Source organism: Misgurnus anguillicaudatus, chromosome 5, assembly GCF_027580225.2.
Source record: "Misgurnus anguillicaudatus chromosome 5, ASM2758022v2, whole genome shotgun sequence".
Taxonomy (NCBI): Eukaryota; Metazoa; Chordata; class Actinopteri; order Cypriniformes; family Cobitidae; genus Misgurnus; species Misgurnus anguillicaudatus.
The window spans coordinates 28,265,250-28,286,572 of record NC_073341.2 but is presented as its reverse complement, the minus strand read 5'-3'; the positions used below and the strand labels follow the sequence as shown (position 1 = coordinate 28,286,572).

Sequence of the window (21,323 nt, the reverse complement as noted above, 5' to 3'; positions counted from 1 at the left end):
TTACTTGCGAACAGATGGAGCAGCATGCCGAACAAGCTCTAAGTGATCGTGTTCTTAAGCAGAGGTAAATGGAAGTGCTCTTCAGATGAAAGGAAGTTTATTCTCCTGCAGTATGGAATGGTAATTTAGCTGAATTCTTGTTGTTTACCAAAGTCTTATTCAAATATGGGATTTTAAAGTCTGTGTTAAGTCATTTCAGAGAATTGTTTCTAAAACACATTATAATCCTTTAATAACATTGATTTTGCCGTCAAGGAGAAATAAATATTAAGTCTGTGCTTTTTCTTTCTTGGGAAGTCATAACCATTAACATATTTCGTGTTTACGAAATATGCACCACGTAGCTTGTGCGTGGCCATGTGTGGGTTCATTAATTCTTTTAAATTAGCTTTTGACCGCAACCAATTGTTGAAGGACAGGGAAGATTACGAGCATTCCTTGATGAACTCTGTCTGGATCAATTCAGTTCTTGGTTTATAAGATTGCGTTTATCTGCTGTTATGGCAGCTTAGATCAATGTGTTCCCAAGAAGCCCTTCAGCCAAAAAAAACAAACAAGAACATAGTGGAGGTATTGTAAATGCGGCAATTTATGGTTTACGGGCTTCATTGTTTTACTACCTGCTTGTAATCAGTTAAACCACTGACAGGCTATAATTTAAGAAATTAAAAATGTATCAGACAGCAAAGTCGATGATAAATGTAAGGGCTACGCCTTATAAAGTACATGCCTTTGAAAACAACATTGAAGTATTGTACTGTTATAAAGGAATCAAACATCTAATTAATATTGGAGTTCAATTTATGAGAATTTAGTGAGTCACAAAGCAGAACGAAGCCTAGAGCGAAAATCGCTAGACTGGAAAATGGTGTTGGAAATAAGGACATTAGAAAGTGTACTGCACAGGTCTATCTATTCAGCCCTTGAAACATCTAACAAGGTAGTGTTTAAGGTAAAAAAAAGTGTAAATGTTGTTGAGTATGTTCTCTCTCTCTTTCTCTGATGGAGGGTAAAACAAGCACTTTGATAAAGGTCCTCCGATCTGACAGATTTTTCTCATTCTTTCTCTGCTCCACAGTTCGGCAGTTGCTTGGAGACCTGGGGGAATGCTGGGATGTAGAATGTGGATCCTTTTCATCCTTGTCCATCTCACAATGGATCTGTCTCTATGTGCACCAGTAGGCCAAGGACTCGCCGTCAAACTACTGCCCAGGTCAGTGCCCCGTCGGCAGCCGCACCCGTCACCAACCCGGGACGCACTCATTGGCCAGCATTTGAGGACTCTGGGTATCTTGCAACGTGGTGTTCCCCCTCTCCTGCCATCGTTGGGCAACCACAGAGAGCTGGGGGATACCAAAACGGGAGGGCGTGAGCACCGCAGCTCAGCCCAGAAACGACAACTTTGTGCGGAGTGCAAATTGGCCGCCTCCGGAAGTTGGAAGTTGAAGAGTAAATCTGATTTAAACCTTCATTTATCTCGTTCGCGGAGGCAGTCGAGAGGTGATGGCTTTGACTCACTCGAGGGAATGGCCATCACCGTGGCAGGATATATTGACTGGGGTCCCACAGGGGCTTATGAGGGAGTCGAGGAGGAAGCGAAAATGACCCTGAACACCACAGTCAACTCTTTACCCCCCTCCACAACCACAGTTAGCGTCACTAGCACCACCACACCCAGCCCCCAAAGGACGTATGCGGTAATTACAACCGCGCACCCTAAGAGGCACAGCACCACACAGCCAAGCACTAACTCTAGAGTGACTGCCAAACCACAGAAACCTTTTGGGGACACACCAGGTAGGAGAGAGTTTTCATTACTCTATCACTTGATTTAGCTTGGGTTTTGTAATCTGTGTAATGGTTCTGCACAAAAACACTATAAGGAACGGTTCACCCAATGTGGTTATCATTTGCTTACAGTAATATCATTATGTTAAAAAGCCTGAATGACTTAATATAGCCCATTTTTAAAGTGTACACGAGGGTCCGCGTACATTGCGCGTGATGCAATTTTCGTCATCAGAAGAGTTCTGTTGACACAACAGGGTTTCCACGGGTCCTTAAAAATCCTGAAAAGTTTGTGAATCAGGGGGGAAAAATTCAAGGCCCTGGGAAGTTATTGAAAATATACATACATAGATACAGGTCATTGAAAGTGCTTGATTTTGTGCAAGAAGTTTTTTTGGTAAAACATCCATATTATTCCCTGTGTAGTGTAGAATAATATCATAAAAATTCTAGACTTTTTAAGCACACGTGCTAAACTGGGGTGCGTTTCCCAAAAGCATTGTTAGCCAACGAACATCGCAAGGTTCATCGTTATTAACATCGTTCAACGATTTGGTGTTTCCCGAAACCATCATTCAATCGAACATTTGCAAACTGCATCGCTAACAGCTCTTCACCTGTCGTTAGAAGCATCGTTCCTTGTTATTATCATATGTAGACTTACGTTGATCATGCTTTTAAACAAAATAAGCAAAAAACATGCAGTACAGTATAAATCCATCATTCTAAATATATTACAATTTTATTTTACGTCTTTAAATTTGTGAACAGAATGAAAGCGCTGGATTTGAAAACTGCGCATGTGCGTAGAACTACGAGCTTTAAGACCCTGGGGAATCCCTGGGAGGAGTGACGTAAGAGGGAACTTGCGTGTGTATTAAATATCTTGAAAATAAACAACAGTTAACTTAATCACGATAACAAAATACGCCTTCCGATGCAATATATGTTATTTACAGCAATAATCTGACATTAAATCGATTTGCACAGATTAATTAGTACTTCACCTCCCACGTGACATTATCAACTATGTTGTTAAACCAACATGGTTCAAACGACGAATGCGCGACAAAGTTACTATGCTTTCAGGAAACAGTCGTGACAAGATAGTTAGTTTCTCCAACGATGCATCGTACCCTGGTCGTTCAGCAACGAGTTACGTTGTTGTTTGGGAAACGCACCCCTGTTCGCTTTAAATGCTTATATCTTCTGTATGCGAATGTTGATTCATACCAAAATGCTTTTTTGCATAGTTGTGTTTGACACATGAAAACGTCTCGGGTTACGTATGTAACTGTTGTTTCCCCAGAAGGGAACGAGATGCTGTCTCTCCCTTGCCATACTTCCTGCGTCCCTGTAACGCAGTCTTTGGCAATATTTCAGGTAGCGATATACTTCCTGGCTCCTGCGTCACCCTATCTTTGTCGTTTAGCCTCAGCATTGGTTGAATTTGATATACACATTCAGACCCCTGGAGACGTCCCTAAAATGTCACCGAAGTGACACAGCGCGAGTTCCCTTGAAAGGGAACTGTAACAATGTATCTTAAAAGGTAACACAATGTAACCTGCTCCCACTTCTTGTCCCCAAATTTAGTCCTTGAATTTGAGGGTATTGGACCTGGAAAGTCCTTGAAAGGTCTTTGAATTTGAAGTTAACTAAGGTGTGGGAAACCTGCACAAGCAAAAATTTAAATGGGTATAGAGTCATTAAATGATAACCAAATTTACTTAAAACATTTTGAACTATTGTTCGGTTTGTCATATGCATTTTACACAAGGTGAAATAAATTCTTAAAAATGATGGCATAAGGTGGTTTAAAGTCAGCAAATGGTGTCTCAAAAACACTGTGTGGGTAATTTTTTTAGAAAAACTGAGGGTGTTCAATACTCACGAAGCTGTACTTGGCAAAGAAAGTGGTTCAATTGTTGGAGGACCGGGAGCATGCATCTGTTCAAGCATCGCATGGGCTTTCTCTTCAATTTTACTGCAGATAAAAGCCTAGCTTTAATTATGTAAAATCTGACAGACACAATATACTGCTGCTAAAGTTTTGTGCTTAATGTGATTGGTTAATCAGCTAATTGTGAGACATGGGTTATGTTGAAACTGTGATGTTGATACATACAGTATATACAGTAAGGCTAGTTGTTTATTCAGTATAGAGCCCTCTGGGTACATCAACTATTGTGCTCCATAAGTCTGTGCAAAAAGGGGAACAGATTTTATACTTTCTACAAATTGGTTTGACACTATCCGTGTATGCTGTATGCTGAGATTTGTTTCTGTCTGCAAATTGGTCATACTTATAATGCACAATTAGGTTTTACACAAGAGCACACTGCAGCTACAGATGTAATAAATAACAGATACCCCCTCCACCCTTATGATCGCAGAAAAGGATGCTTTGATCCCATCATTTCAAACTTCAGCTGTGCGCTACTTTGCACTTATTAATCTTTAGCGGTTTGAGGAGTAGCAATAGATTACATTAGCTGAGAAGGATATTAACAATAAAGACTCCCATAAAATTAGATTCAGGGTACTTAATATACAAGCGAGAACCATTTTATGACTTCCCTGAATTGGCAAACTTGCATACGTTCATGCATGTCAAATTATATTTTAATGCAAAGGTCAACTCCCATTCAGATATCGCAGCCTCATTAAACATAGGAATGATTGGCTAAATGAAGTCTATCTAGAATGACGACAACAGTCTCATTACATGTGAAAGACAATTTCCATTATTTTTCTATTTCAAGTGCCACTCCAATAATCCCCTTCTCCATTCATTTATGATTTTCATAGAGCAGTGTTAGCTGAATACAAGACTGGCTTGTACCAGATTGACAGCTTACAACCCATCTGTCCAAAGTAGAGGAAAATTGGTAATTTTAGACATTATTAGATACTAAACTCATAACTTGTATAATTGAGCAATTCCAGCGTTATGAATGTGACATTTGCAGTCAAAAATTAAAGCATAATCTCTCATAGAATGTATTTATTACCAATATATTGAACCATCTGTTTAAACTTTCCTAACCACAGACATAAGAAAAATTTATAATAGAAAAGATACACTTGTTGTGGATGTGACAAATAAAGTGCACACGTAAACCAGAAGCAATAATACCCAACAAATAGAAAAGAGAGATGGCTCCTCAAAGAACAATTTTATTTTTCGTGTGTGCATTTATGAGGAAGAAATAACATTATGGATGTGACAATTCTGAAAGCTGCACTTATTTATAGAAAATCATTTGAAAGAATGTTTGAAACTTAAACAGAGACTTCACACTAGTATTTAAGTCACCAAATGTTGACATCTGAGATATCAATACAGTTAAAACTTATGGTAAAAACTGGCATGGATTGCATTATATTGCAGTTCTTGTTTTCTGCACAATGACAATAAAGCTGAATCTAGATTTAATCTAATAATTGGGTTTTTAAAAAATTATTAACAGCTAAAAATATTATTTATTTAAATAAAACATTATTTATTTTGACCAAAAATGATTTAAAATAGGAATTTTTGGAAGGAAGTACATTTCTGTTACTGAAGAATACATTTTAGGTTTTAGTACTTATGATGGTCACATACTATTGGGCTTATTTTAACTATCTAAGCGCATGGCCTAAAGACCAAACGGGCATGTCCAAATCCACTTTTGCTAATTTAACAACGGGAAAAATGGTTGGTGCGCCAAGCACACAGTCTAAAAGGGTTGTTGTAATGAGTAATGGGTTTGTTTTGGGCGAACGTGCAATAAACCAATGAGAGTCTCAGCTCTCATCCCCTTTAAAAGCCAGTTGCGCTGACGCAATGTTGATTCCCTATTTAGATGGCAGAATTTGTAAACTGGAAAACTAAGTGGAGGAAGAAGACCCCAGTTTATAATTGAAGTTAAAAAAATTGCGTTATATTCATTTGTATTGAAATGTTATTTTTTTGTATTAAAACCTTTAAAGGTTGTTTTCTTTCAGTCATGGAAGTAAAATTAGCAGGCTTTTGGTTGCTGTAAATGGAAGGATAGCCTAGATGATCTGTGTTATCAAAAAAATAATTTACGAATATGCAAGAAAAGGTTTGTACTCTAAAAATACTTTATTTGTAACAAACAGGAAATAAAGAATTTACAAACGTGTGAAGAGCCGCAACGTTTCAGAACTCGGACAGTGCTGTGAGTGTTTTGAAAAGCAATTACTTTAAAAGGAAAGTAATTACTTAAAAAAGGTTCTCATCTCATCATATCCACAGATACAAAGTCACCATATACAATAAATCTGTGGGGTAGCATTAAAAAAATTACAAATAGATGCAATTTTTGCATTTGTTTAAAGCAAAACATTTAATTACTCACCATGCTACAGGTGAGGCAGCACTTTACGCCTTCTAACGTCTCATAATCGGTCCTCATTTATGTCCAAGAGACTCAATAATAATCTTTTACAATTTAATTACAAACGTTTGTGTGCTGCTGCCCATCCATGTGTGTGATAAGCAAACCCGCATCCCGTTTATAGGCGCACATTACTAATGCGCTCATTAAATAACAAAAACAATATTGCGCCATTGACTTTAGACTTTAGATCAGGTTTTAGTTGGTCAATGGCGTAGTATATTTTAGTTGTCTCAAAATAGCAACGCACCAACCAGTGTTAATTTCGTTGACGAAGACGATGACGAAAAATATTCGTCAACGAACCTTTTTCACGGACGAAAACTAAAAAAAAACTAAATAAAAGTCAGATATGATGACGAAGACTGTAACGATATATAACTGACACTTTAGTCAACAAATAAAAATAAGACGAAAATGTTAGGGAGGGACGAATGGAGAAGAGATGCAATCAGAGCTACTCACTTTGTGGGACAATTTGGGAAGAAATCCAATCAGAGTGAATCTTTGAGGGTAGGTTGATCTATGCAGAAGCAGGCAGCAGAGGCATTTTAAAAACCCGCGGCAAAGTTCGTTTTCACAACAGAGATATTTGCGGCGGGTTGAAATTAGCAAAAGACACTTGCTCCACACATTGCGCCGTTTTGGACAAGGTGTATGATAGGGCCCTATAAGCGGTAAGAGGTGGTGGTGCACTATAGTGTGTATATTCATGTGCAGTAAGCAGTTTAATCCAATATTTGCTGCTAAATTAATTTGAGTGGTCTGTTTTTTTGCTCTTGTGTGTGGAAGCGAGTGTAATTGGCTCATCCAGACAATGCTGCAATGTTTTTGCATATTTTAATTATCTGGTGAATAGAAGTAGTACCAGTGTTAATTGCAGTTTTAATACAACCGAGGCGTGAAAACCGAATCATTTGTTTGCGGCGCACAATCCGTAGCTCTTTTTAAACTGCTGTTTTGCCATAAAGAAAATATCATGGAAAGTCACCCATCAATGATTCCATCAAAATAACAAGCAACCTCCGAATATTAATACCTAAGCAGATAAATAATAGAACGACAGCCAATCTTGTACTGCAAATGGAAAGCTGCATTATTGACAATTTTGGGCAAGGCTACGTGATGGCTACCAGGAGCTTAGATTTACTCTCTTTGATGTTGTCGACAGAAAGAAACATAGCCTACTTTAAACATTTAAAGCTGTAGATGTGTCCCAAATCTCAATGTATTATGTAGCATACTTCCTTGGTGTGTCTTTCATATGAAGCATAAAAGTGTATCATGTGTAGTGCCCTACAGGCGTGCCATAATTATCCTTGTCCGTGAAGCCGGGTTTGAACTTGTCTGATAAAACGAAATCCTTGTCAAGGTGATATCCCTCCGCTTCGCCTTTTGGTGAACATCTCGGGTAAACGTGGCCCATCGCATACACCTGCACCAAACTGCTTCTGACATGTGGAGTAATGGGAAAAAAGACCATGGGCCATGAATATAAAACTGAAGCATTAGGCATCTATACTAGCGGATTCCTGCCTGAGCGTGTGAAGTGTGCAGACATTATTACGACTGTTTGTGCATCTCTTTTTAAGTCCACGACACCAACAGTGTTAATAATGCAACCGTCTTTCTTCCTAATGAAGATATCAATCAGAAGAATGTGTTCCTATTGGAAGTAAAATCGTGCAGTATATACAGGACCTGAAAATGATGTGTGATAAGTGCTGATTATGTAACCTTTAAATGACTAGAAAATCAACATATAAAATCAAGTTTTTATTTATTTTATAAATCCAAACACAAACAAGAAATTAAGTTCTGGTTGCTGGATTTACCTTAAACATTCTGGACATTCAGTAAAGGGGGGAAATCCAGATTTAAAAGGTGTCTAGCATCAGATTTTTTTTAAAAGCCATTGAAGCCATTTTTTTGCACATATAAGATTAAGGTCTGAACTTACTATAACCATTATTTTTAGAGGATTTAAAAAATATTTCCTATAGAACTATTTACATTTTTTAGATTATCATTATTAAAAATTCTCATTACCGCAACATGATGTTACATTAAATATATATTCATTTAGAAACTCATGTTTCGGTAATAAGAACAAAAAAGTTGTCTAGGTACTATGACAAACAAAATTTCAATTTTTATCTGGAGAGAAAAAATAACAACTGCTTTCCTGGTAGCCATCTTGAGTGTCACACTCAATTATGTCCCTTCCAACAATGTTTTTTAAATGTTAGTTCCTTGAGGGCTTAAACAATGATTGAAAATTGTTGCGGAGGATGAGAAAATTGGTCTTGGACACATTTATATTCCTTATTATTGCCTCTACATTTACCAATGATCACCAAATACCACATATTTCTTTACTGTAAATGTTTATAGTATAACATGCACTGAAGCTTTTTATTTTCTAGATTGTTTAATTATAAATATTTCCATGTCAAAGAACCAAAATCCAGCCATAGACACATTGCGGTAATGAAAATTTCCCCTTAAATGTGAAAAAAATTGGTTTGTATGATGTCATTTAAAATCATGTGCAAAATAGTACATGATAGTACATGAAGAGATGTTTGTAACTGTATGCTTCTTATTTTGATACTCTTACTTTGCATTTATTTTTTTTATCAAAATGTTTCATGACACCTCAAGTCTAATTTCGCGAGAATCACCCAAAGGCTCAAATGGTGGCATCTATAAATGTACCCAAAATTAATTCATTGGATATAAAATTTTGCTTTTAATAATGACAGTGAGCGTCCACGGACGCACCTGAACCAATTCACATTTTTGACCTACAATGTCCAAATATCAAGTTCGAGGATCTAATGATAACGAGAAATTGACAAAGTAAGTCAGTCAAATAAGGTCTTTCATATTGTTGAGTAGATACTACAACAACATATTATAAGGTTGTTATTTTTTTTTGCAAAGAACGTCACACCACACATGATCTGGGGTGGCTCTACCTTTCATGCAAGCTGGTGGCAGCCTCACAAAACTTGAGACTTGAATTCTGTCAAGTTACCTTCATTTTCCGTGCGGGCATCTTTGATAGCGCTCCCCTCATTTTAATGATGAACTATATCTGGCATTTCCCCAAGGCCCACTGCTTCACAACCGTGTGCAATGCATCATGTACGAGCTGCTTTCCATCAACTGAGTGCTGACTTAACTGTATTTTACAATTACGTATTATTCCCGCCTCGTGACAGCCTTGACTTTGTGAGTGTGCTGTTATAGCGCACGGGGACTTTATTGCAACTGACATCATGTGAACTGCAGCTGTTTACTGGTCAATTTGTCTGCGTACGTGCCTATGTGCCCATGAGTGCTTGTGTTCACACAGTGGTCAAGGATTTTCTGTAAACTACTACACAGCTGGTAGATAATAACCACATCACTTGCCTCCAGAAAGCATCCTTCAAATGATAATGCTAGGCAATATCTTTCTCCATGTAGGGGGCAAAAACTAACACGAGGTTAGTTGTAACACGGACTGTTTACATTGTTGCACAAGGTTGACAGTTTTGTTTACTGGTATTTTTTTCACGCTGCCAAAAGATGATCTCACGCAAATTATTGAAAATGTATAAATGTTTTCCAGAGAGTTATTTATAGACTGAACGAGTGTTTTGGTGGCATGTAAGTACATTTTTTTCATTATATGTTTGTTTTTCGGTGTCTTGGGTGTGTAAGGTACCAAATCCAATGCTATGTCATATTAATCAGTGTCTTGTTGACTAAAACTTAGCATTGTTATGAAATATGTCTGCAGCTCTTAGAAACTTTTTTGGTGGGCTTGAAATATTTTAACCCAGTGGGGTTAATTGTAACGCTGTGTTACAACTAACCCCTCAGCACTTACGATATGAAAACGGCTAACCTTAGCGTAATTCTTGCCGTTGTTTTAAATAGGCTACACACGAATGGTTGCTGGCTAAATAAATAAAAATGTGCCTGTCTTTTAAAAATGATGTGTTAAATTAATTTTTGTTCATATCTTTAATATTGATTGAATAAGGTCACGTCAAAGGTTGAAATAATAAATCATTATCTCAGAATTAGGTTTCTGAACTGTAGTATGGTTATTACAGACTGGGTCACATATAAAATACATTTGTCATAATTGTGCTGCTTTTTCTCGCATATTTAGACATTTGTATCCATTTATAATTGAACTATTGTTAGAAAAGGGCTGGATGAATGAATACACTGTGGATACTTGTCTATTATAGACAGATATATAAACAATATCCACTTTATAGACAAAATAGTAGTGAAATATTTGCCTGCAAACTTAATTTTAAGCAAATGTTACAACTAACCCCCTGCCTGTCACAATTAACCCCACCTATGGGGAAAGTTTTAACGTTTGCACTTCTGTCACGTTTGGTGAAATTGTCCAATGGTAAGTACTAGAAATAAACTTAAAATGTTAATTTGTATTAGTAATGTGTGTGTTGCTTGTGTAAAAATATAATTAATCAAACTCAATATTGTTTGAATGATTGAGCCAAAACCAAAAAGCGTTAGGTTGTGCCCCGCTCCCCCCTATTCAATGTAGAGCTTGATGCACACCTGTGTTTGTGTGTCCTTTGCCTATAATGCGAGGGAAACCATGAAGATCACAGACAGTGCCAACAGGTCAATTCGGTGTGTAAGAAAATTGAAATGTCTTATAGTTTTGCTGCTCGGCACTCCAAGCTTGTTATCACCTCCCTAGACTCAAAGGTTATTTGAACATTTAATAAAAAAGACAAAAATTATACATTTACTGTATCCAAGACTCGACCGTGCTTAAAACGTAATGGTTGGAAAGGCAATTTTTTTGAGTTAAAAAATCTCTAGTGAGACAACCTGCTCAATGAAGTGTGCAATGGTGAAATAAAACATTTTAATAATTACTCGCAGGAAATATCTTTTCCACATTCCAGCAAATTCTCATCTAATCACCTAATCTTTCTCCTGTAGCACCAATACATTCAGATTTACATTATTGATCTCAGAGAGGAAATATAACCCTAGTGGGTATTGAAACTTTCACCATTAAAGCACAGCCATTTAGGATGTAATGATATAACATTGTTTCTGTCAATCCGCCCTATAAACGACCATTGGTTTTTTGGGCCACTAAAAGAAGCACATCATTTCAGTTCCCCAAAGAGTCTACCCAAAGACCTAATGTTCTAGATGCGATATAAGTTTGCAAGATATTTTCAGATGCTCCAACTTATCTGTGATAAAAAGTTATTGCCTTCAGTGTGCAATTTCACGTGTTCCAGTTTTGTTTTTTCTCGTAAACCTGTGCTAAATTCACTCGCAAGCCCAAAGGGATCTGCCTTGCACTGTAGTACACAAACCTTATTACGTTACGAGTGCTGTCCTTATCAAAAATGCTTGTCCAATACGACCGTCCACTTTCGCCAAAGTAAACCTTTTAAGACGCCGTCAGCTCGCAGGGCTTCTCTGACAGACAGCAATGAAGTAGTACCACCCCGGGCAACTTCATTACGTGTTAAGTAATACAATCACTGCGTCTGGAGCAATAGCCGGACCACCTCTCTTTCCTTCCCTGTACAGGACGATTAAATTATGCAGGGAAGCCTTTGACACCAGGAAAAGGCATTTAAAAAATTTCTGTTTTCTCTTTGCATTCTTGCGGTAAGTGTCTTCAGATCGGGGTAGCTCAGCTAAAGTCAAGTGAGATTGACATCTTGACATCTGCGTTAATTGGCAATCACAAACCGTCAGCAGGTGCAACAAGAGGTTTCCCTCGACCAGGTGGGCCGTGTGGGAGGACAGCATGGGAAAGAGGTTAACACTGAGAGGAGGTAAGACTTCATCTACCCCCCAGCTGCCACCTCCACTCCTCCCATGCAGCTCTAATGCATTAAAAATTACAGCTGGATATTTACAGTTTGTGGGCGTCCGTTTGTTAGCAAGACCAGGCTCTGTTCTCCACAAAGGATTGCGAGACGGGCGCTAAGCAGGATTCACATCTCTGCAACCATAAAGCTGATGCAACCAAACGCAAACGTAACTAGTAGGGGTGTCACGATTTCGATTTTAAATCGAAATCGATCGAAATTAAATCACACTTTCGAACTTCGAATTAAAAAATGGGATCGTCGATGCTGCCACGCCCCCATTTCACGTCCGGTCGGCTTGCCAAGCGAGGAAAAAAACTCTCAGAGATGCCTTTAAAAACATCTGTCCAGCGGAACGCGATCATATTTTAAAGACGAGGGATGCTACAACTCCTTGAAATGCATATCATAAACAGGATTACCAGTGATCTGACTTTGGACAGAGTGCAGCTCTCTGCATGTGCGGGATAGCGAGGGAGGCGCAAAGATGCAGCGGGTTATATTAAACAAAAGGATAGTTTGCCCTTAGCTTGCATGAAACGCATAAAACTGAACAAATACGTAAGGGTTACTACTTTAGTTTATGTTCAGACGTCGGACAGATGCGAGCACGTGCACGTGAGACAGAGAGAAGCGCAGCTGCTTATTATGCTGGATTTATTTCAGATGCTATGAGTCCAAGATACGCGCATTAAGTCCATGTTAGAGATGCGCGGATGGACTATTATTTCATAGCCTGCACTGGTGTCATCCTAATTTACCACGTTGTAAAACTTATTCCAGGCAACCCTTTCTCACATTCTATTTCCTTTGTTTTTAATTCTCATTTTTTGAGTTTGCCACGTACCTCCTTCGCCAGCGTTGATAAGAGCTGTGTCAAAATGCGTCCTCATTTCTCCGCGCTGTAAATGATAGAACGAATGGATCCTTAACAGCCGAGGATATCCCAAACAATTAAAAGCTTTATTAAATAAAAGTGTGTATTTATTAGAAAACTTTTTCTTGTCACTGTTTTAGTATTATAAGTTATGTTTTGTGTTAATATTATTCTGTTTATGTTGCGTATATTTCTAGGTTGATTATTTGATATGCTGTTGAATAGATTAATCTACATCAATGTGTCATATGTTCTGAAATAAATTAATATTTTTCTGATTACATATTTATTTTAATAAGTCAGAAATGTCTCCGCTGTTTTCTGCTGACAGGCGCGTTGGGCGCTACTGGGGGCGTGTGCAGCAGGTGACGCAAATTTTGGGTCCTCAGAAGGCTAGACCGTCTCATTTCAGTTCTTTTCTTGAACTTCTGAGGCTGCCACTATGAAAGACAGAGATGTCGCATGCTTAGAAGGACAGAGCTAATAACAAGCAGTCGATCCGGCACCCGCCCGAATTTAATTAAAATATTATTTTTCGTCACGTCATCCGCCCGATCCATTAAGCCAACCGCGCATAGTCATGTGCGTGCAAGAAGGAATCCTCTCTCTACAAGCTCTCGCGTTAAGTGAAGCCCACAAACCCCCATGCGAGTTTTGCAATGTGCATGTTAATGTTAAAGTATTATAATAATAATAATAAATAATGGCATATAATTTTTGTCTAAATTATATGCCATATAAAAAATATGTAAAAATCGAGAATCGGATCGAATCGTGACCTTAGAATCGAAAATGTAATCGAATCGAGGATTTGGAGAATCGTGACACCCCTAGTAACTAGATTCAAAAGGGACAAATTCGCACAGCTACGTCTGCCAGGATAACACCGATGGAAACTCTTAAACTCATCACAGTGTATGAGGAGAACATGTTTTTTTTTAATAATGTACTGAGTTTGCAGGAGAAACCTGCATTTGTATTGCTATTCAGATAAATAAGTTATGTTTCATTCATAAATGAAAACATCTCATTCAAATATAACTACAGTATGCTTTTAGGTATACTCATTTACTTTTAATGTCATACAATTCAATGAGCATCAAGCATAAATAAACACATACAGTGCCTACTTTGAACTGTAATGCAAGCGCTGTAAGGTTTTTGTGTTCATGTAATTCATGAGAGAATTTTCTTGGGATTCTGGTGTGTAAATCAATATTGATCAAGTCATAAATGAAAAGATGGCTATGTTTATCTGATTTGCTGATATTTATACTTTATATAAAGGTAGGGTTAACATTTTGAAAAATGCTAACGGTAGCCGCCTAGCAATGCAGTTCCGATCCCACCCTCAAGTCAAATCGCCATCCAAAGTCACGCCTCTTTCAAAACACATGAACATGCACAGATCAGACGGTCACATCTCATGTCTCATTTACCAGTGAGAAAACTTTGCAGTACAAAGTGAATAACATTTCCAAAATAACCAACATAAACAACTGGTTTACATCAGAATTAGTCAAAGCACACTTTCGGCTGTGTAGACGTAGTAACTATATCGTTGCGCTAATCCTCAAAATTTGTGCTAAACACAAATTTCATAAGCAACACAATGTTTCATCAAATTAGAATATCTGAATCCATCTCAATACAAACATATTGCGTACCTACCTTACCAAAATAAAAGTGCAACGACCCTTTCAGATACTTTGCCTCCTGCAGCTGTTTGCATCTCGTGGTAAAGCAGTAAAGTTGCCGTTTTTGCTCTTGCTGATCCAGGCAGTTTTTGCTGTTGTTGTTATAAAATATGTCTTTTATTTTGTTGCTCCTGTGTAGGTTGTCAATTCAGCAGAAAAGTTTGCCATTCTTGCTGTTTACAGACAGGAGGTGAGCACACGTGAACGCGCCAATGACGTATGGTGTCTGCGTGGACTCGCTGCGCGGTGGGCATTCAAATTACGCTTACGTATGAGGCACAAAAAAGGAAACGTCCGTTCGGACCGAAATCTATGATTGGTTGAACATTTTTTGCTCCTACGCCTTTCATAGATGACATAAATTTCTACAAATACATTTAAACAACTTAACACAGTGATTGCTATCAGGATGTGAGGAGACTTTGTGTTAAAATAATAGACATATCAATTCTATTAAAACTCAGTATCAAACTGACTCTAGTCAGTTTTTGATTTCAAAGTTTGGCACTTTGAAAAGACTCATGTGGCAAAATGCGGTAGCAGAAAAGATGCCCTCAGTGGTCATTTTTATTTTTAAAACTTGCATTAGAAAGATGGCTATACAAAGAGGCTTAGATTTTAAAGTTGACTTTCCGGTGCAAATCCCCATAATACAGAAAATGGAAAATTATTGAAAAATTTATTTCTACCCTAGCAGGGGTGCCCAAACTTCTTTCTACCAAGGTGCAAAAGTCAAACCTGACTGAGGGCCGTGGGCCAAAAGTAAATGTTGCTGTGTATTATTAAAATTAAAGTTGCCCTAAGTCTCCTAAGTATAATTTTTCTAATATTTAAAAAAATACATTTTTCAAAGGTTACTGTTGTAAAATAGAAATTATTTTCCAATCATTTTTTAATTTCCTTTTATCTGTGTGCCACTGCCATGACCTCTCCATTATTAGCACATATAGCATACCCAAGTTTTTTGAGTTACGTGATGCATGCTATACACCTTCAAATATGCATGTATATAAACATGTATTCACTTTAATTCCTTGCATCAAATTTTAATTTACATTTCTGTAATGTACAAATAAAGCAATAAATGTTACATTCTAAAAAGCGTTTAATTAGAAATATGAACATCTGCGTCAATGACGCCTTCCTTATCTCACGTGGCATGACAGGCCAAATTAAAGGTCATTGTTTGGGCACCTCTCCTCTATAGATTCTGTGTATATGCATACATTCAGACTTCAATACTTTTAAATTCAGAGCCAAAAAGAACATTTGCAATCACCATTGAATGATTTTCAGGGTCCATATACTCTGTCTGTCTGTCTGTCTGTCTGTCTGTCTCTCTCCCATAATTCATTTATAACAAAATTATATCATCCCATTAAAAACTAAATCGACTTCTTAAATTACTGTGAAAAATCTATGCTGTGAGTGCCGAGAACAAATTTCAAGGTGTGATTTTGTGGACGAGAGAGCGATGCTTCTATAAAGTCAATTTAAACTTGGCAGCCGCACAGCAGTTCATTAGAAGTTTGATGGATTTGGGTACTCCTGCATACAAATTCTAAAGATCCTTCAAGTTGCTTGAGATTAACAGAAGTATTTTAAAAGGGTTCTCAAAGCTGTTGCTATACCACGAGTATTCCTTCAGCCAAACCACACCATGATTGAAAGCAGTCGGTGAAGACTGATCTCCTTTCCACTTCATCTCACTCGTCCTTTTAAGCCATCTGTAGCTGCAGATGCCAGGATTGGGCTGCGCTAATAGAGCATTTAGTCGACAGACCCACCCGATGTCCTGCTCCAAACTTGAATGTCCTTTAGGTGGATGGTGGTCCCTGTATACCCCTAACCTTCATCTACAATACTGGCCCCTGGGTGTGTCTCCTTTGCATATATTTCTCAAGGTCCTGATGTGTTAAATCTGTGCTATTTGGGTTTTCTGTTTGTCCTAGTTTTTAAAAAAAACTATTTTCTTCCACTACTGTCCTATTTTAATCGTTGTCTCATTGCAGTTTACTTGTTAGTACTAAATTTGGTCTGGAACAGTTTGCTTGCTGTATATTGCTGGCCACCATTTGATAGTTAGATACTATAATTAGCAGTTTTGTGCATCTTGGATCTTTTTAACACTGCTGCTACTAAGAAAACATTAAACATTCCTTTATAGGAGCCGCAATGTGATGTATTTCCAAGTGAAACAAAATATATACATACAGTATAGTATTATGGTATTATAAAAATGTTATTACAACTTTTCTTCAGAATAATGTAAATTGATGAAATATATAAAGTATCAGTGTCTATAATCACAATTACTGAACCACAATTGCTGAAATTGAATTTAGGGTCACAATAACAGCACCCAGTGTACTTCATTGGTAGTGGCAGATGTGTTTGCAGTATCTTTGGGCAAGAGGACTTCATGTCTTTGTGTTTTTTTAGAGTTTTGGAACTATTGCCTCTGAGGGTTGGACTCTTTTGTCCTGATTATTGGAAAGGTGCCAAGGGAAACAAAGGCTCACCCCAACCGAGCACCTACAGCAAGGTGACTGCATCACTGCCACAATTAGGAAGGAGGGTGTCTGGTACCACAGCACCAGGCTGCTTTCCGCTTTCGACACATTCCCTGATTGGAATTGGTGCACCTATCTTTCTTATCCCCCAAGTTCAGGTGATACAAGGTTATACAGATCCTGTATAATTCTCCCAGACGGGGACCCCAGTAATAAGAAATGAATGGGGAGCTCTATATTACATGAATGTGATTGGTTAGGTGTGACAGAAAGGCAAGAATGAATCTTTCAAACAGAAATCGATACATAAAACACCAGTCCAAGAAGCCAACGTGAGTTCAACTTCCAGCAAGGTCGAGGGCGAAGAGCTCGTCTCATAAAATTTCACAGATGCATAAACACCTGAATATATAACCTGATACTCAATCCAATCTGCTAGCTTATATCTCAGAGGGTCTGAGAGAGAGAGAGAGAAATTTAAATAGCTGTCTGATATGTTTATGTGCTGGTGCGGTAAGGGGACTTCATGGCAAAGAGCCGCGTTCAGACCAGCGACTGAGATGAAATTAATCCAGTTCTAACCCGAACGCAGGACACGGCAAGTGGAAAGCGAGGCCAGCTTTTCCCAGATGCATCTGCATGCTTTCATCAGTCATAGTGCCAGCTAAGCAATTAAGAAGGGTCAGAACATCAATAAGATCCAAATGATTGACCGAGCTCCTCTGCACAGCTTAAGATAATGGGGGAAGTGCACCACGCAAAACATCTTTAACCGAAATCTCCTCTAGGTCAGACAAATAGCCTGAAGCACTGACCAGTGAAACTAATTCTGCTTTACTTAATCATCATTTAGTAGGGCAGCATATGGGGCTCAGTGGGTAGCACTTTGGCATCATAGCGAGAAGGTTCCCGTTTCGAGCCTTAGTTGGGTCAGGAGGCCTTTCAGTGTTCGCATGTTCAGCATGGGTTTACTCCCACAGTCCAAAGACATGCAAGTTGAAATAAAGATGCCAAATTGTGTAGATGAGTTTTTGCCAAATATATAGCCATAGATGTTGGAATGGCATTAAGAAATAAAAAACAAACTAGCTGATCTTTTGGTACTTATTAAAATCCCGTTCTTTTTGTTTTTTGAAGCTTTGATTATGTTTACAGTGCGCAATATTACATTTGTTTGTTTCACGTGTAAAAAAAACGTGGTATTTTACACACAATTTACTTATCTGTATAGAGCTGTTTTCACTGTCCTCAAAACAGGCTGATGTCTTCCTTGTTCTATGAAGTTCCTCCTTCAGAAATACACATCGAGTTCTGCTAGTGTAGTTTGTTTAGTGTGTTGTGATTCATAGCTTGCCATTAGCTTAGCTTGCCGTTAGCTTAGCTGGCGAATGACGTATTCCTGTTGGTGGAGTTTAGTCAAAAAACTGTTCTACTGACGTCATTAATGCAGGAAGTAGAGGGCTGTACTCCAAACCGGCCGTTCGCTGTAGGCTTTGAAAGGCGAATTCTGTTAAAGAAAATATATCGCCTGGCAGTGAACTTTGAGCTTTATTTTACAGGTATTATTTATGCTATTATAGCAACATTACACACGAACTAGGGGTTAAAAAATGTGATCAGAAAGAATGTGACCTTTAAATCAAGCCGGATTTACAGTATTGTGGATATTTCAAAATAGGTGAAACCATTTTGGATTGCTATTAAAAAAAACATTTAAAAAAGTACCTTAATTGTTTAGTCACAGTGCATTTGGTGCAAATTTAAAAGATAGAAACATTTTTGCATTTTGAAGTCATTCAGTGTGGTTGTTGAAAAAAGGCTGGTTAATCTCAAAGGTTTACTGGGAAGGAACACAAGTAAAATATTTTCTGAATGCCACTTGGAGCTGAGCTTTGTATGATGGCATTAACAACGGCCCTCAGGGCCAATGTAATCAGTCAGAACTGACCCTAAAGCTTTATTGCACACACACACACGCACGCACGCACACACACACACACACACACACACACACACACACACACACACACACACACACACACACACACACACACACACACATTCTGGTTTCCACACACATTCCATAGAAGTAATGCATTTTATATTGTACTGTATATTCTATTCCCTTCCCCAAACCCTAACCCCAACCATCATGGTGATGGCGCAGTGGATAAGACACACGCCTTTAGTGTAAGAGACCCGGGTTCGAATCCACTATGACACACCATTGTGTCCCTGAGCAAGACACTTAACCCCTAGTTGCTCCAGAGGTGTGTGACCTCTGACATATATAGCAATTGTAAGTCGCTTTGAATTAAAGCGTCAGCTAAATGAGTAAGCAAGTAATAAACATCATTCTGTATCATTAATCATTAATAATACTGGTATTCCTGTCTTTGTGGGGACAATTGGTCCCCACAACGTGATAATTACCATGTACACACACACATAAATAGTACTACTACAATCAAAAGACATTTTCTTTGTATCATTAACTGGAAGTGTGGATTGTTCAGACAGAATTTGAAGGCTTAGCACCCCAGAGGTCAGATGGGTTAAGCAAAACACTTCAGTATTTTAACAGCAACACCATATACCTCAATGTGGCTTTTCGTGCCAGAGCTGAAATATGTCTATAATTGGGTCTGAAATGAGACACACCTATACAAGGACAAAAAGATGGAAAATTATGTGCAGACTGTTACCTGCACTCACACTTAGGCCCTGTTTACACGAGAACGCTTGAGGGTGAAAACGTAATGTGCCTTTCGTTTACACGGCGACAGCGTTTTTAGGGCTTTAAAACACAAAACAGTAGCCGTTTCTCAATGTCAAGGATACTTCCTTGGCAGGACTAGTCCTTACAAGTCACTTCCTTCAGAGGCTAGACGAGGCTCCTCTAAGCATTCGGAGAACACGTTAAAAGGAACAGGCTAGCAAGTGCACTTCATTGCGTGATTGAAAGGTGTGCTTTCGTGCTGCGCGCATAGGATTGTGGGTGATTTCAGCACGTGAAGAGTGCGAAGGATACACATATGCATCCTGTTCTGAATATGGGATATTTCTTGAACGAAGGACTCAGTCCTTGGCTGAAATTCCGAGGATCCTTCCTTGACATTGAGAAACGGCTAGTGAAACCACCCTCCAGAGTGAAAATCTTAAAAACGCTCTACCGTCGCATTCCTGCCTAAAGGGTAAAAACACAAAAGTCTGCTTACGGTGGCAGACAGGTATGCGCCAGTTCAGAAAAAGTGGCTCAGTGGTTCATGTAGGTTTTCTGCAAATCGGAAGGTTGGTGGTTCAATTCCCGGTTTCACCTGATCAAGTGTCGAGGTGTCCATGAGCAAGACACCTAACCCCAGCTGTTCCTGAGCTGGATGGTGCCTTGCATGACTGACACCGCTGGGTAAATGGGTAAATGTGAGGAAAAAATGTAAAGCACTTTGGATGGCCATATGTCTGTTATTAAAAACGCTATATAAATGCAGTCCATTTACCATTCAAGTTGCCATATATATTTGGTAAATATAGAATAGTCTTTCCAGCAGTTGTACGAAATATTCACAGCTAGTATTACTGATCAGAGAAGGTGCATTAATTACCTCTATCAAATTGTTGATGCGCCAATTCGTCGGAGGCAAACCAGACGGCTTTGGACGAGACCTGGGAGAACAAGAAGGTTGTACGCAGGCGTGTGGACTTGGTGTTGTTGTAGCCTAATGCTGCGTTTACACCAACGGCGGTAGAGGCGTGAAGCGCGAATGATTTCAATGTTAGGTCAATGTGAAGACGCGTTAACGCGAGTCTGAAGGTTTCGTGGCGAGTATGAGGTGTTTGGTGCGGCGCGGAAGACGTGTTTCCGCCCTATTCAGGTATCTAGTTCGCGCGAATTGAGTGCTTGGCGCGGTACGCGCGAATGGTGCTTTTTGTGCATTTTGTGTTTGACGCGAATTGGTGGCTGACGCCCAAGTTGAAAAATGTGAACTTTAGCGGAATTTCGTGCTGCGTTAACCAATCAGGAGCCTGCTTGCTGCTGTGGCGGCAGCCCCGCCCAGAGTCACTCATTCAACATGAAGGAATGCTTGAAATTGTTCGTGAGCAGTCACCCGGAGCTATACGACACAAGTTCTTATTTCTATAGTCAAGTGACGTTTATT

The 21,323-nt window shown here is 38.7% G+C and overlaps 1 protein-coding gene across 2 annotated transcripts in view; it reads left to right on the top strand.

Annotated features, from left to right (window-relative positions):
- Window positions 1-21,323, top strand: part of ajap1 (adherens junctions associated protein 1) — a 64,098-nt gene that overhangs the window by 28,823 nt on the left and 13,952 nt on the right. For both annotated transcript variants that reach the window (XM_055168356.2, XM_055168355.2), the window contains one exon: window positions 1,079-1,797. In XM_055168356.2, the coding sequence (XP_055024331.1) occupies window positions 1,079-1,797 (719 nt within the window). The remainder of the gene's footprint in view (window positions 1-1,078; window positions 1,798-21,323) is intronic.